The 15,020-nt window shown below is 45.0% G+C and overlaps 1 protein-coding gene across 1 annotated transcript; it reads left to right on the top strand.

Annotated features, from left to right (window-relative positions):
- The first annotated feature begins 408 nt into the window (after nt 1-408).
- On the top strand, nt 409-13,451 carry MSMB (microseminoprotein beta). Its single transcript, XM_009458409.3, has 4 exons — nt 409-476; nt 6,638-6,743; nt 7,653-7,758; nt 13,205-13,451. Exons 1-4 carry the CDS (start codon nt 474-476, stop codon nt 13,332-13,334), a joined length of 345 nt encoding a protein of 114 aa, XP_009456684.1. The 5' UTR covers nt 409-473; the 3' UTR covers nt 13,335-13,451.
- The last annotated feature ends 1,569 nt before the right edge of the window (nt 13,452-15,020 follow it).

The following is a 15,020-nucleotide window of genomic DNA, read 5'->3' as shown; positions in this document are numbered from 1 at the left end:
TCTGGGCCACAGACCCAGGCCCGGTGGGCCTGGTGGGCTGACCTGTGGGCTATTCTTATGCCTTCAGGAAACCCACCTTTACCACCTGGCTGTTGTGACTGGCATCCCTGAGGCTCTGTTTCTTTGTGTATAAAATCGAATAAGGACACATCACGTGCTAGCAATCCACCAGCATAGGGCGAAGGCTCAGCAAAGAGAAGTTCTCTCCTCCTCTGCTCTTTTAGGTCAGCAGCAAATGCAGATCGGGGTGGGGACAAGGTAAACACATAACTTGGGTGGAGATCTGATTGATTAATAACTCATAAATCATCTGAAACCATACTTTAGATAGTCAACCCTCTGTAAACACTCAATGTGTTCTCACCTTGTTATCATTCCCAATGATGTCGAATGCGTGGTTGCCCTCTCCAGTATAAAAGTTTGATGCAGCTTTTCCTGGATGTACCTGTCTGTAAGGAGTCCTGCTTGTCACAATGGTAGGTAACTGGTTTTATATATAAAGGCTAGAAAAGCAAAAGAGAATATGTATTCCTATTTTAATATGCGTGTGCTTCTACCACATAGCATTGAATGGTAAATGTGACCTAGTTAGGAACCTTATGTTATTACCTGCAATTCAATGTGCAGAGTATGAGAGTCTGAGAGCTTGTGAAAATTGTAATGAGTTTAGCACTAGTTCTGTTCTCTAAGATCTAAGTTGTTTTTCCTTCCAGTAATTCTGGGGTTCAATTAGATTTCATAAGTGTCTCTAATTCTTGGGTCCTATGTGAGTAATTTGAAATTAAAAATAATTTCAGAGCTACATGACTGCATCGTTTTTGAGATGAGGGAACTGAGCCTGGGGAGGGGAAGAAGCTGCCACTGGGGTCTCACCGCAAGCCTGTGAATGAGCTGAGATAGGAACCCAGGCATCCCTCTCTCCCTGCCAGGAGCTCCCAAACTTGGCTGTACAGTGGAAACTCCGGGGGAATTTTGAAGAACACTGACACCCATCTTCCACCCCGACACTCTGATTTAATTGGGCTGCAGTGAGAACAGAGCATCAATTTTAAAAGCTGCCCAGGTGATTTTAATACTCACTCAAGTTTGGGAACCATTTCCCTAGGCCCTTTTCACTGTATCATGTGTTAAGGAAAAATCTTGGGTTTGGGGTTGTGTTTGTTGGTTTATTTGTTTGTTTTTGAGACAGGATCTCACTCTGTTGCCCAGGCTGGAGTGCAGTGGTGCAGTCATGATCCACTGCAGCCTGGACCTTCCTGGGCTCAGGTGATCCTCCCATCTCAGCTTCCCAAGTAGCTGGGACCACAGGCGAGCGCCACCATGCCCGACTAATTTTTGTATTTGTTTTAGAGATAGGATTTTGCTGTGCTGCCCAGGCTGGTCTTGAACTCCTGGGCTCATGCAATCTGCCCACCTCAGCCTCCCAAAGTGGTGGGATTACTGGTGTGAACCACTGTGCCTGACCAAGAAAGAATTTTGCTTCAAAATTTATAAAAACCCATGCAGGCTTTTCTTGTGTCTTAAACTTGATCTTTCTTAAAACATTCTTTGCTAACGCTGGGGAATGAACTGGGCTGCTCTCGGGGCTGCAAGGGAGATGATGCAAGAAACAGCCAGCCAAGTGGGAGGAGCCAAGGGAGGTGGAAGAGGGTCCTCAGGAGGGGACCCCGGGCCTCCTCTGGGCCATTCGGCAAGACAAACTTGCTCTCAGAAACTGTCCGGAGGCAGAACTGGGGATGGTAAAACAACAGTGGGGTGGGAGGTCCTCCCCATCTCCACTCGACAGGCTCCTCCAGCCTATACTCTATGCAGCCTCACAGTGAACTTAGCAAGCTGCGGAGCTGGCAATACCACTGCCTGCCTAAGATCCTGAGGACCCCCAACTCTTTATTTATTAATTTAAATTTATTTATTTATTTTATTATTGTTATTTTTAGTAGAGATGAGTTTTTGCTATGTTGCCCAGGCTGGTCTCTAACTCTTGGGCCCAAGTGATCCTCCCACCTTGGCTTCCCAAAGTGCTGGGATTACAGGTGTGAGACATTATGCCTGGCCAGACCCCCAACTCTTGATCATGGGATAACTCTTCCAGGAGCAGTAATTTACCTAAAGAGACACAACTTTTTTTTTTTTTTTTTTCTGAGACTGAGTCTCTCTCTGTCGCCCAGGCTGGAGTGCAGTGGCGCAATCTCGGCTCACTGCAAGCTCCGCCTCCCGGGTTCACGCCATTCTCCTGCCTCAGCCTCCTGAGTAGCTGGGACTACAGGCGCCTGCTACCACGCCCAGCTAATTTTTTGTATTTTTAGTAGAGACGGGGTTTCACCATGTTAGCCAGGATGGTCTCGATCTCCTGACCTCATGATCCACCCGCCTCGGCCTCCCAAAGTGCTGGGATTACAGGCGTGAGCCACCGCGCCCAGCCAAGAGACACAACTTCTAAGGATACTGCCAGCCTGCTTCACCTCAAGGCTAGCTGTACCATCTAGAAAATCCTAGCCCATTCTGGCGTCGTGGTGTAATCTCCTGCACACATCAGGAGCTCAGGGTTACTAAATGCAGGAAAGGAAGACACAAAGGAAGGGAAGGCTGGTGGCAGAATAGAAGACAGGAATGAAAAAAGCTTTAGAGCCTCTCTACTCAGGGGTGGGCCTCAGACCAGCAGCGTGGGCATCACCTGGGAGCTTCCGTGTAAGTCTAAAGACCTACTGAAGCAGAATCTGCAGGTTAATTAACAGGCTCGCTGGTTGGGCGCGGTGGCTCACGCCCATAATCCCAGCACTTTGGGAGGCCGAGGCGGGCGGATCATTTGAGGTCAGGTATTTGAGACCAGCCTGGCCAACATGATGAAACTGTCTCTACTACAAATACAAAAATTAGGCAGGTGTGGTGGTGCACTCCTGTAATCCCAGCTACTCAGGAGGCTGAGGCAGGAGAATCACTTGAACCCGGGAGGCGGAGGTTGCAGTGAGCCAAGATTGCATCACTTCACTCTACTCTGGGCGACAGAACGAGATTCCGTCCCAAAAACAAACAAACAAACAAACAGACAAAACAAAACAAAACAAAAAACTCCCAGGAATTTATATGCACATTAAAGCAGCCCTGGGTTGGTCATTGTTCCTGGGTTCTCACCTGGAAGACTAGGTAAAGACACTGAGGCACTGGCTCCGAGATTGTGTTTCCTATGAGCTCCCTGGATAACTCTAATGGTCACCCAAATGGGAGAACTCCTCTTTTTACAGGGAAGGAAGACTGAGTTTCAGAGAGAGAGAGAGAGAGAGAGAGAGAGACAGAAAGGGAGGTAGGGAGGGAGAGAGAGAGAGAGACAGCGTTAGGCTATTTCTGAGATACTGTCAAGTGGATAATCTCAAAATTAAATAATTTGCTCTCTGCTGTCACCATGTTTGGGCTCTCCCCCAGTGGTTCAATCTCCTGCCTCTGCTCTAGAGCTGCAGGAGACTTGGGGATTTTGCACATGTCACTTGTCCTGGGATGCAGCCCTGCTTGTCCCTGTTGACTCTCCTGCTTTGTGACTCAGTGAAACAAGATCCCCAAGGTTCCAGTGATCCCCAGTACCCCAGGAGCCCTCTTTCTGCATGAAGGGAGTAAAAATGCTGTCCACAAGGCTGGCTTTTTGGGGGGAAAAAGTTTAGGTTTCCACAATGATTTCGAGCTGAAGGCTACTCAGAAGAAGAATGAAACAGAACAAGTGCCACTCCAAGTCCTGGCTTGAGCTGAATGTATCAAGGCGTTGTGTTGTTTTTAAAGAATCTTTCTTTCTTTGTGGCTATAAAACTCATACATTTTATTGTAGAAAATTTAGAAAATAAGAGGGAAAGTCCAAAGAAGAAAATTGTCATAATCTTCCCATCCAAAGATGACTTGTTATTTGGTACAAAACCCTCAGTGTGTTCTGAGCATCTCTCTCTGCATCACGGGAATCATGTATTTCATAGCCTGCTTCATTTCATGTCGTGACATGTGGTGATCAATTGCTCATGTGACTTCACCTTCTACCTTGCTGGCTCACCAGGTGTTTTTCTGAGTCACCGTTCTCCACCAGCTCTGTTCTTGGGCATTTTGTTTCTTTCCATTTTTCCACTGCAGTGAGCATCGTTGTGGAGGAGTCTGTCTCTGTCTCTGTCTCTGTGCCATTTTTAGGATCACATCTTGGAGATGAAAAGGTGAAATCAAATGTTGTAAACGGTTTTAAGAATGTGGATATATAGTAGCAAATTGTTCTCCGTAACGATTGTTCAAAGTAAGTCATTCTTGTGCATATCACCTCCCATAGATGCCTCTATTTCCCTCTGGGTATTATAAATTAAATGATTATTCTCACCATCCCATTATGTTTCTATTTCATGCTACATATTTACATTTCTTTTGTTATCAGTAAGTTGAACTTTTTCATGTGTTTATTCATCATTTCTGTGTGTGTGTGTGTCTGTGTGTGAAATGCCACTTTATTTCTCTTGCCCTTTTTCTGTTTAAGATGTTTTTCTTCTCCCATTGGTATGTAATGATATTGTTCTGAAAATTTGACATCTTTCTAATTTCAGTTATGTTCTTGTGACGTTTATATTCTCAAATCTATTTTTCTTTTATGCTTAGAATAAGTATTTATGTATATATGCTGTGATTATTTTATGATCTTATTGTAAAAACTTAAACCTTGAATCCTTTTAGAATTTATTTCACTAATGGGGACTCAAATAGGAAATTAACTTTGTTTCTTCCCCAAATAGTTCACCACTTGTTCTAATAGCATTTATTGAATAATCGCTCTCCACAGATCTCAAAGAACATGTTTATTTTATAATAAACTTCTACATATATTTATACTTTCTGGGTTTTGTTTTTTTCTTTTTTACCCTATCCAACTACCTTTGGAATTTTCTGGGTTTTCTATTTTGATCTCTGTGTTTGCCTTTTTTTTTTAAAGACAGGGTTTCACTCTGTTGCCCAGGCTGGAGTGCAGTGGTGCTATCATGGCTCACTGCAGCCTCAACCTTCCTGGGCTCAAGTGATTCTCCACCTCAGCCTCCCAAGTAGCAGAGACTACAGGGATACACCACCGTACCCACCTAACTTTTGTACTTTTTGTAGAGATGGGGTTTCACCATGTTGCCTAGGCTGGTCTTGAACTCCTGAGCTCAAGCGATGTGCCTGCCTCAGCTTCCCAAATTGCTGAGATTACAGAATTGAGACACTGTGCCCTCCCTATCTTTCTATTCTTATATGAGTAACATACTACTTCAAGTAGTGTCACTTCATAATTAATTTTAGCAATCTTACAGAATAAATGCCTTCATTCCCATTGTCAAAAGACAAAATTACAACAAATTTAGTTTAAAGATCTTAATTGATTTTTTTTTTTTTTTGAGACGGAGTCTCACTCTCTTGCCCAGGCTAGAGTGCAGTGGCACAATCTTGGCTCACTGCAACCTCCGCCTCCCAGGCTCAAGTGATTCTCCCGCCTCAGCCTCCCGAGTACCTGGGATTACAGGCGTGTGCCACCATGCCCAGCTAATTTTTTGGTATTTTAGTAGAGAATGGGTTTTATCATGTTGCCCAGGGTGGTTTCAATTGCCTGAGTTCAGGCAATCCACCCACCTCCGCCTCCCAAAGTGCTAGGATTACAGGCATGAGCCACCACGCCTGGCCCTCAATTAACTTTTACTTGTGAGTCTATAATCAGGGAACACTTCATTCCATAAAATAGATCGAGTGTTCTGCAGAGCTGACCAGAGGAGTTTGGCTTTTTTTTTTTTTGAGACGGAGTCTCGCTCTGTCACTCAGGCTGGAGTGCAGTGGCCGGATCTCGGCTCACTGCAAGCTCCGCCTCCTGGGTTCGTGCCATTCTCCTGCCTCAGACTCCCGAGTAGCTGGGACTACAGGCACCCACCACCACACCCGGCTAATTTTTTGTATTTTTAGTAGAGACGGGGTTTCACCGTGTTAGCCAGGATGGTCTCGATCTCCTGACCTCATGATCCACCCGCCTTGGCCTCCCAGAGTGCTGGGATCACAGGCGTGAGCCACCGCGCCTGGCAGAGAAGTTTGGCTTTATAGACAGAAAAGAGCCAGAAAAAGCAGAAACAGAGAACAAAAAGCAAATTGGTCTTTTCGAAGTGACTTTGCTCATAAGTTAAAGCAGAGGGGACTTTCTCATCATGTCAGCTAAAACTGGCCTGTTGGGCATTTGGCTATTACCTCTCACTCTCTTCTAATTTCTTAGAAGGTTGGATAAGCAACTTAGTTTTGGCTTAGTGGCAGAGAACTTCAGCATGGGCGACTGCATTTTGGTTTGGTCTGTTGGGCCCAGTGCAGCTCAGTCCAAACAAATGGCCTCCTAAACATTTTTTTTAACACTATCTTCCCTTTCAAAAGTTCCCAGAAATTACCATGTTAAGGTTTGTTTGTTTATTTAGCTCATCTCAAAAAGATGACAAAGTCAACTAGATACTTTTCCTTGTTCTACAATTTCAGCCTAGATTAACTGGTTTGTTCAGTTATGAGCTCCACATCATAACCTCTCACCAGAGCCCAGCCGAGATCCTGGTACACAGCGCTCAGTCAAGGATTATCCTTTGAATTAATTCATTCTCCACCCTGACCTTTCTTCACATTACAGAATGTTCTCCTGGGCAGCCTTGTGATCTTTGCCACCTTCGTGACTTTATGCAATGCATCATGTTATTTCATACCTAATGAGGGAGTTCCAGGAGATTCAACCAGGAGTAAGTCTTGGCTTTTCAATGTTTATTATGTTATTGCAGCCTGGTAGATGGACCTGTCTGCAGATGAAAGCCTTTGTGTTTCTGTTTGTTTGTTTGTTTTTTGAGATAGTCATGCTCTGTCTCCCAGGCTGGAGTGCAGTGGCGCCATTTCAGCTCACTGCAAACTCCTCCTCCCGGGTTCCAGTGATTCTACCTCCTCAGCCTCCCAAGTAGCTGGGACTACAGGTGTGTGCCACCATGCCTAGCTAATTTTTGTATTTTTGGTAAAGACGGGGCTTTGCCACGTTGGCCAGGCTGGTCTCGAACTCCTGACCTCAGGTCATCTGCCCGCCGCAGCCTCCCAAAGTGTTGGGATTACAGGTGTGAGCCACTGTGCCTGGCCTTACTTGGGCAGCCTTCTAAGAACACAGTAGCCTGGGCCCTGTACCCAGAGATACTGATTTCATTGTTCTAGGGTAAAGCTGAGACATGGGTGGTTTTCAAGTACCCAAGATGTTTCACATGTGCACCCCGGGTTGAAAACCACCGACGCAAAACAAACGGAAGTGTAGAAGTGAGATACTCATCCAGAGATAATCCAGCAGGAAAAACTTGGTCCCAAGTACCCATAGGCTCACATGGCTATCTAATTCAATAAAAGGGCCTTATTTTTTCTTGAAATATCTGTTCTGAAATAAAACTTAGAAGGATATAAGCTTTCTGTAAGAAAACATTATCAGCAGCATGAACTGAACAGTACTGGAATTAGCCGTGGGTGAATACAGGAGCACCATTCTTAGATACCTTTAAAATAATTGAGCTCCTCTCTCTCTGGGAGGGGTGTAGATAGTAGGGGCAGGACTCAATGTCCTGATAGGCCTTGTTCTCATTGCATGACTTGCACTGATGATGTTGTGTGTATTGTTTTAGAATGCATGGATCTCGAAGGAAACAAACACCCAATAAACTCGGAGTGGCAGACTGACAACTGTGAGACATGCACTTGCTACGAAACAGAAATTTCATGTTGCACCCTGTAAGTCTCAAGCCAGTGCTGGCCAAGAGGGGGACATAGCTGTTCTCTGAGGAACAGCTACTCCCTCTTGCAAAATTCCAATCTTCAGGGGTTTAGTTTTTGTTTTAGTTTTTTATAGACTTTATATAGAGTATTTTTAGATTCACAGCAAAACTGAGCAGAGGTACAGAAATTTCCCATGTGCCTCCTGCCCTCACACATGCACGACCTCCCCGTTATCAACATCGTCCACCACAGTGGTGTATTTGTTATGACTGATGAACCTACCTTGCACATCATTAACACCTGAGTCCATAGTTTATGTTAGGGTTTCCTCTTGGTGTTGTGGTATTGGGGGGTTAGTTTTCAGTTCTATTTCTTTCTTTTTAAAAAATTGTGGGCCAGTCACAATGGCTCACGCCTGTAATCCCAGCATTTTGGGGGGCCGAAGCGGGCGGATCACGAGTTCAGGAGATCGAGACCCTCCTAGCTAACACGTGAAACCCTGTCTCTACTAAAAATACCAAAAAAATTAGCCGGGCTTGGTGGCGGGTGCCTGCAGTCCCAGCTACTTGGGAGGCTGAGGCAGGAGAATGGCGTGAACCCAGGAGGCAGAGCTTGCAGTGAGCCGAGATTGCACCACTGCACTCCAGCCTGGGCGACAGAGCGAGACTGTGTCTAAAAAAAAAAAAAATTTGCGGTAAAATATACGTAACGTAAAATGTACCATGTTAACAATTTTAAATGTATACTTTAGTGGCATTAGGTCCATTCACATTGTTGTGGCATCACTACCATCCACCTCCAGAACTTGTTCATCCTGCAAAACTGAAGCTCTATACCCATTAAGCAGTCACTCTCCATCCCCTTCTCCCCAGCCTCTGGCAACCACCATTTCACTTTCTGTCTCTATGATTTTGACTACTCTAGGTCCCTCATATAAGTGGAATCATACAGTAATTGCTTTTTTGAGACTGGCTCATTTCACTTAGCATAATATCCTCATGGTTCATCTGTGTTGAAGCTTGCATCAACATTTCCTTCTTGTTCAAGGCTGAATCATATTCTGTAATATGGAGAGACCACATTTTGCATCTCCATTCATCTGTTGATGAACACTTGGGTTGTTTTCCACCTCAATCTCATTTCTTTTCTGTTGTTTTTGAAACTTGATAAGTAGCTTTATTCCAGATGGGCTCCTGAAGACAGGAAAGAGTATCTAATTGTCTGACACTATTCTAGAGATTGGCCCGGTCATCACTTCAGTCTGGGCCTTGTAGATTTGCAGAAACAGCAGTGGCTCTGAGCATAGGCAGAGGGATCAGATGTGAGGGGTAAGGGAGGATATGTAGTGTGCCTTGCACCATAAAACTTATGCTGCTTCACTGCTCAAGTTTAACTCATGTCAGCTCAAAGGCTATGCAGATGTTTTCTGCTGGATTGCTGTGGACACCAGAAGTCTAGAACTTGAGCAGGCAGAACACAGAGTACCCGCAGTGCCGTCCTAATTTACCTGTTTCCTCAGCAGCTATGTCCATAACAGCTACCTAACTCCCAACCCCCCAAATCCATCTAACCTCTTCATGTAGCCTTGGCTTGTAGTGTTCTGCAGGAACAGGAATGGATCTGATGGCAGAGCATTGGTGTCAAGGGGCATTTCCCAAACTTGTCTGATCACAGACTCACCTGGGAAGCTTGATGAAATACAGATTCCTGGGCTCCATCCCAGAACTGATTGATCAGAATCTGTAGGGGAGGGGCCAAAGAATCTGAATTTTAACAGGTGCCTCGAGAGTCTTATGAGGACACTGTGAGTAAAGAAGCAAGCACTTGACTTAGATCAGAACACCTGAGTCCTCCTGAACTTGAAGTGCCTGGAGAGTTCCAGCCACATTTATCGAGCAGGCCTCATGCTAGGTGCCTAATGGAACAGAGGAATATTGGACTGGGAGATGGCTGGCTGCTCAGAGCAGGCTCCTGGGCATCGCATTGGCCAGATCACTGGGTATTACAGCTGAACCTTGATTTTGTGGCTCCAGAGATTTGACATTGTCTTTATATCAAGTGTTGATGTCACTCTGGTGGAGTGTGATTGTATCCCAGCCAGGTGAAGGACTGGTGACTGGTCCCTCCCTCACATAGGAGCTTGGCTCCCTGGTGGCTAAAATGTCCATGTCACCCAGATTTGGCATCCCTGCCCTCTTCTAAGATTCTCCACTGTAGGCTGGGATTCTCGTGGTCCTGGTGTGGAAACGAGCCAGGCTGCTCCTTGCAGTGAAGAGGGAAGAACCTCACTGTTGGAGTCAGAGTAACTTGAGTCTGAATCTCCATTCCCTTGTATACTAGCTGTGTGACCCTGAGTCAGTTTCTGAATGTCTCTGAGCCTCTGTTTCCTCACATTATAATTATGTGGCTATGATAATTAAATGAGATTCTGTGTATATATTCTTTAACCCAACAAACACTTAATGCCTTCTCTGTGCCAATTCTGTGTCCTGTGATCCTGGGACAGTAACTGACACCTGGTCAGGTTTCAAGGTTTCAAGGTTTCTACTGCCATGTTGCCTATTCCATTTGGCACACTGCTCCATGCAGGGGAAATGAATCAACACCTTCTTCCCTGGAATTGCCTCACTTCCTACCAAGTTTGTTTTTCTCATGAACTTTTTTCTCCTCCATGGAAAAATACAGACTTTGATTAAGCTTTTTCTGGAAGAAGTTTTTAGACCCACTGCACCCTCTATGGGACGCTGCCCATATCTCAAGGTGCTCAGTGGCAGTGGAGCCTGAGGCTGGGGGCCCAGGCAGAGGCTCCCAGGCAGGGCATGGGAGATGTCCTGGGCTCCACGCTGCCCGGGCCCAGGGCTGGCTCCCTGACTTGGGTGAGGAAAAGGGAGTGGGAGACAAAAGGCCAAGGTCATCCAGCCACTGACTCTGGATAGCTGAATACCCGATGTTGACAGTTTCTCCCTCCCTCTCTCTCTCTGCTGTTTCCTCTACAGAGCTAAGTCTGGTTTGCATTGAAATAAGCATGCAGTAGTATGCCCTTTGCCTTACCAACTTGTACTTGCACACAGGCAGCACAGATTCACCATTTCACTTCCTACCACGAACTAAAAGAATTGTATCTCTTCAACAAACACCACTTTATTTTTAACCTTTTTTTTTATTGTGGTAAAATGTATACTACATAAAATGTGCCAGTGTAACCATTTTAAAACATACAATTCAGCGGCATTAAGTACATTCACAGTACTATGCAACCATAAACACTATTTCCAAATCTTTTTAATGACTCCAATCTGAAACTCTATATCCATTAAACAATAACTCAGATTCCCTGTCCCCCAAACCTGTGGTAATCTCAAATCTACTTTCTATCTCTATGAATTTGCCTACTCTAGATATTTCACATAAATACAATCGCACTGTGTTTGTCTTTTCGTGTCTGGCTTATTTCACTCAGCATGTTGTCAAGTTTCATTCATGTTGTAGCATATATCAGTACTTCATTCTTGTTTCTGCCAGAATAATATTCCATGGCATGGTCATACCACATTTTGCTTATCCATTTATTTGTTGAACACTTGAGTTGCTTCTGCCTGTTGGATAAAGTAAGTAATGTTGTTCTGAACATTGGCATACAGTGTTTGTCAATATACAAACATTGGCATATAATGTTTGAGTCCCTGCTTTCAATTCTTTTGGGATATATACCCAGGAGTAGCTTTCTGGGTCATATGGTAATTTTTTGTTTAACTTATTGAGGAGCTGCCAAGCTATTTTCCACAGCAGCTGCACCATTTTACATTCCTACCAGCCAGGAATCACCTTTAAACATGAAAAACATGAAAGGTTTTAAATGATATTTCCCAATTTTCTAAGTAAACATATGAATTATAGAATCATTGGGAAGTATAAGAGAAAAAAGAAGAAATACCTACTCATAATCCCAACTGTGTAAAGGTAATAACTATTAACATTCTATTTTTATTTATTTATTTATTTATTTATTTATTTATTTATTTATTTGTATTAAAAAAATTAAGACAGGGTCTCACTATGTTGCCCAGGCTGGTCTCAAACTCCTGGGATCAAGCTGTTGTCTCACCTCAGCCCCAAGTAGCTGGGATTACAGGCATGTGCCACCATGCCTGGGCTTCTATCATCATTTCTTTTCTTTTTTTTTTTTTTTTGAGATGGAATCTTGCTCTGTCGCCCAGGATGGAGTGCAGTGGTGTGATCTCTGCTCACTGCAAGCTCCGCCTCCTGGGTTCACGCCATTCTCCTGCCTCAGCCTCCTGAGTAGCTGGGACTACAGGCGCCTGCAACCACGCCTGGCTAATTTTTTGTATTTTTAGTGGAGACGGGGTTTCACCGGTTTAGCCGGGATGGTCTCCATCTCCTGACCTCGTGATCCGCCCGCCTCGGCCTCCCAAAGTGCTGGAATTACAGGCGTGAGACACAGCGCCCAGCCCTATCATCATTTCTTTATGTCTCTTTTCTATATGTTTTTTCTTTTACATAGTGGATATCAAATTTTATATCACAGTTTTGTGGGCTGATTTTTCCACTTAATATTCTAGCATTGGGCTGGGCATGGTGTCTCACGCCTATAATCCCAGCACTTTGGGAGGACAAGGTGGGTGGATCATTTGAGGTCAGGAGTTCGAGACCTGCCTGGCCAACATGGTGAGACCCCCACCACCCACCCGCCATCTCTACTAAAAATATAAAAATTAGCTGGGTGTAGTGGTGTGCTCCTGTAATCCCAGCTACTCAAGAGGCTGAGGCAGGAGAATCGCTTAAACCTGGGAGACGGAGGCTGAAGTGAGCTGAGATCGTGCCACTGCACTCCATCCTGGGTGACAGAGTGAAATTCATCTCAAAAAATTAAAGTAATAATAGTAATAATACATAAATATTCTAGCATTAGTATCATCTCATCTCATCAGAACTCTTCAAATTATTTGTATGTACTGCAGCTCAATTAGAGGTGGTCTCTGACTTTCATCAGCTTCTCCCTGGGCTCCATGACACTGGCCTGGAGTGACTCATTGCTCTGGTTGGTTGAGAGAGCTCCTTTGCCAACAGGCCTCCAAGTCAGGGCTGGGATTTGTTTCCTTTCCACATTCTAGCAACAATATGCTGGCCACTTCCTCAACAGGGAGGGTGGGAGGAGCCAGCATGGAACAAGCTGCCACTTTCCAGAGTAGCCAGACTTGCCCCTGGGCCTGTCAGCACCTACTGATGACCTTCTGTGCCTGCAGGATGGAATGTAGGGGTGAGCTGTGTGACTCTATGGTACAGACTGGTCCAGGTTCCTGGAGGTCGCACTCTGGGGCTGCCAGCCAAAGGGTGCCCTTAAGTTGGAGTGTGGGTGACTTCCTGAACAGAGCTGGCACTGGGGAGGGGGTGCTCGGGGTCCTTTCTCTTCTAACAGGCCCTGGTTTTGTCTCAATGACAGTGTTTCTACACCTGTGGGTTATGACAAAGACAACTGCCAAAGAATCTTCAAGAAGGAGGACTGCAAGTATATCGTGGTGGAGAAGAAGGACCCAAAAAAGACCTGTTCTGTCAGTGAATGGATAATCTAATGTGCTTCTAGTAGGCACAGGGCTCCCAGGCCAGGCCTTATTCTCCTCTGGCCTCTAATAGTCAATGATTGTGTAGCCATGCCTATCAGTAAAAAGATTTTTGAGCAAACACTTGAATATGTGTGTCCTTTTAATTTATAATTTATGTATGCATTGATTTAATACACATTATAAAGAATACAAAACATTTAAAAAGGGAGACAAAACTACATATGAATGGCCGGGCACAGTGGCTCATGCCTATAATCCCAGCACTTTGGGAGGCCAAGGCAGGCGGATCATTTGAGGTCAGGGGATCGAGAACAGCCTGGCCAACATAGTGAAACTCCGTCTCCACTAAAATACAAAATTAGCGTGGTGGCAGGCACCTATAGTCCCAGCTACTTGGGAGGCTGAGGCAGGAGAATCACTTGAACCCAGGAGGCGGAGGTTGCAGTGAGCCAAGATCACATCAGTGCACTCCAGCCTGGGTGACAGAGTGAGACTCCGTCTCAAAAAACAAGCAAACAAACAAACAAACCCAAACCCAAACAAAACAAAACAAAATACATATGAATAAAAGTTCTATTTTTCCTAAACTCTATAATAGGTCATTGTGCATTCCTTACTCAGGGGACCACTGCCACTCTTAACTGTTTCTGATGTCTGCACTCTGCTGCCCCTGTCCTGCTGTCTGGTGAACGATGAAAAAAATGTGTGTCTTCAAGCTGGAATTAGATCCCTTCTTTTCTTTACGGTGTTCCTGTTTATCCCTCCTTCCTCTTCATCAGGAAGTGTCTTCTATGATGTGTCCGCCACATTCCTCTGTGTTTGCTTGAGGTCAAAGCAGCTTAGAACAAGAAACAGCTTAGAACAAGCCTGTAAAACAGCTTAGAACAAGCCTGAAGAAAGTGCCCCCAAGACCACATGCAGCCCGAGGGGAATTAAAGGCCAGGGGCTCTGCCTTGCAGATGGAGAGTGGCCTGGGTGCAAGGCCCCAGTATCAGCTACCTCTTGCTACACACAGACCACCGAAAACTTAGTGGCTTAAGACAACGACAACATTGATTCTCTTTTAACTGTTTCTGTGTTAAAGAACATCTGTTCACTCAACAGGTCTGTACTGAGCACCTGGGCCAGGCAGTGCTCTAGACCTGGGGATACAGCAGTGAACCAGAGAGATCTCAGGAGAGAACCCTGTTCTCCTGGGGCTTGGACTCAGCTGTGTGTATGTGACAGATCAGAAATGAGCAAACAGTCATCTGTTGAACAATCAGTGGGCAACTGATAAAGAGCTTTATTTTCCCCTGTCCCCTATCTGTTTAAACATGCTATGTGGGCCAGTTGAGCAATCTAGACAGGTCCCTTAGCTTTCTTGTTCACCTTCAGATAATTTAAAAAAGTGGTCTGAGTTACATTTTGAGTTACACAAAGTCTCATTCCAGGGGCTGCATCTGAATTGAGAGGGAATGGGGGACAGGAGAGTTAAGGGCTCCTTCTGCCTGAGGTCATGTTCTAGGCTGACTTCCTCATGGGACTTTTGTGGGCTTCTCTCTCCACAGCTCCCCTTCCACTCACAGCCTATGACTGTTATCTTAGCTTCTGCATCATAATCTATGTCTCCTGTTGTTTTCTAATGAGGTTGCCTTGCCCCTTGTAGCAGAGTCACTCTTGGATGAGATCCATAAAACCCTGCTATGATCACCT

This window comes from Pan troglodytes, chromosome 8 (genome assembly GCF_028858775.2).
Source record: "Pan troglodytes isolate AG18354 chromosome 8, NHGRI_mPanTro3-v2.0_pri, whole genome shotgun sequence".
Classification (NCBI taxonomy): Eukaryota; Metazoa; Chordata; class Mammalia; order Primates; family Hominidae; genus Pan; species Pan troglodytes.
The sequence above is the reverse complement of the archived record's forward strand: the minus strand, read 5'-3'. Positions and strand labels throughout refer to the sequence as shown.

Bases quoted from the DNA above. Each gene is read 5' to 3' on its own strand.
- MSMB (XM_009458409.3), top strand. The intron at 6,744-7,652 runs GTAAGTCTTGGC...GTATTGTTTTAG, and splicing joins TCCAGGAGATTCAACCAGGA to AATGCATGGATCTCGAAGGA. The intron at 7,759-13,204 runs GTAAGTCTCAAG...TCTCAATGACAG, and splicing joins GAAATTTCATGTTGCACCCT to TGTTTCTACACCTGTGGGTT.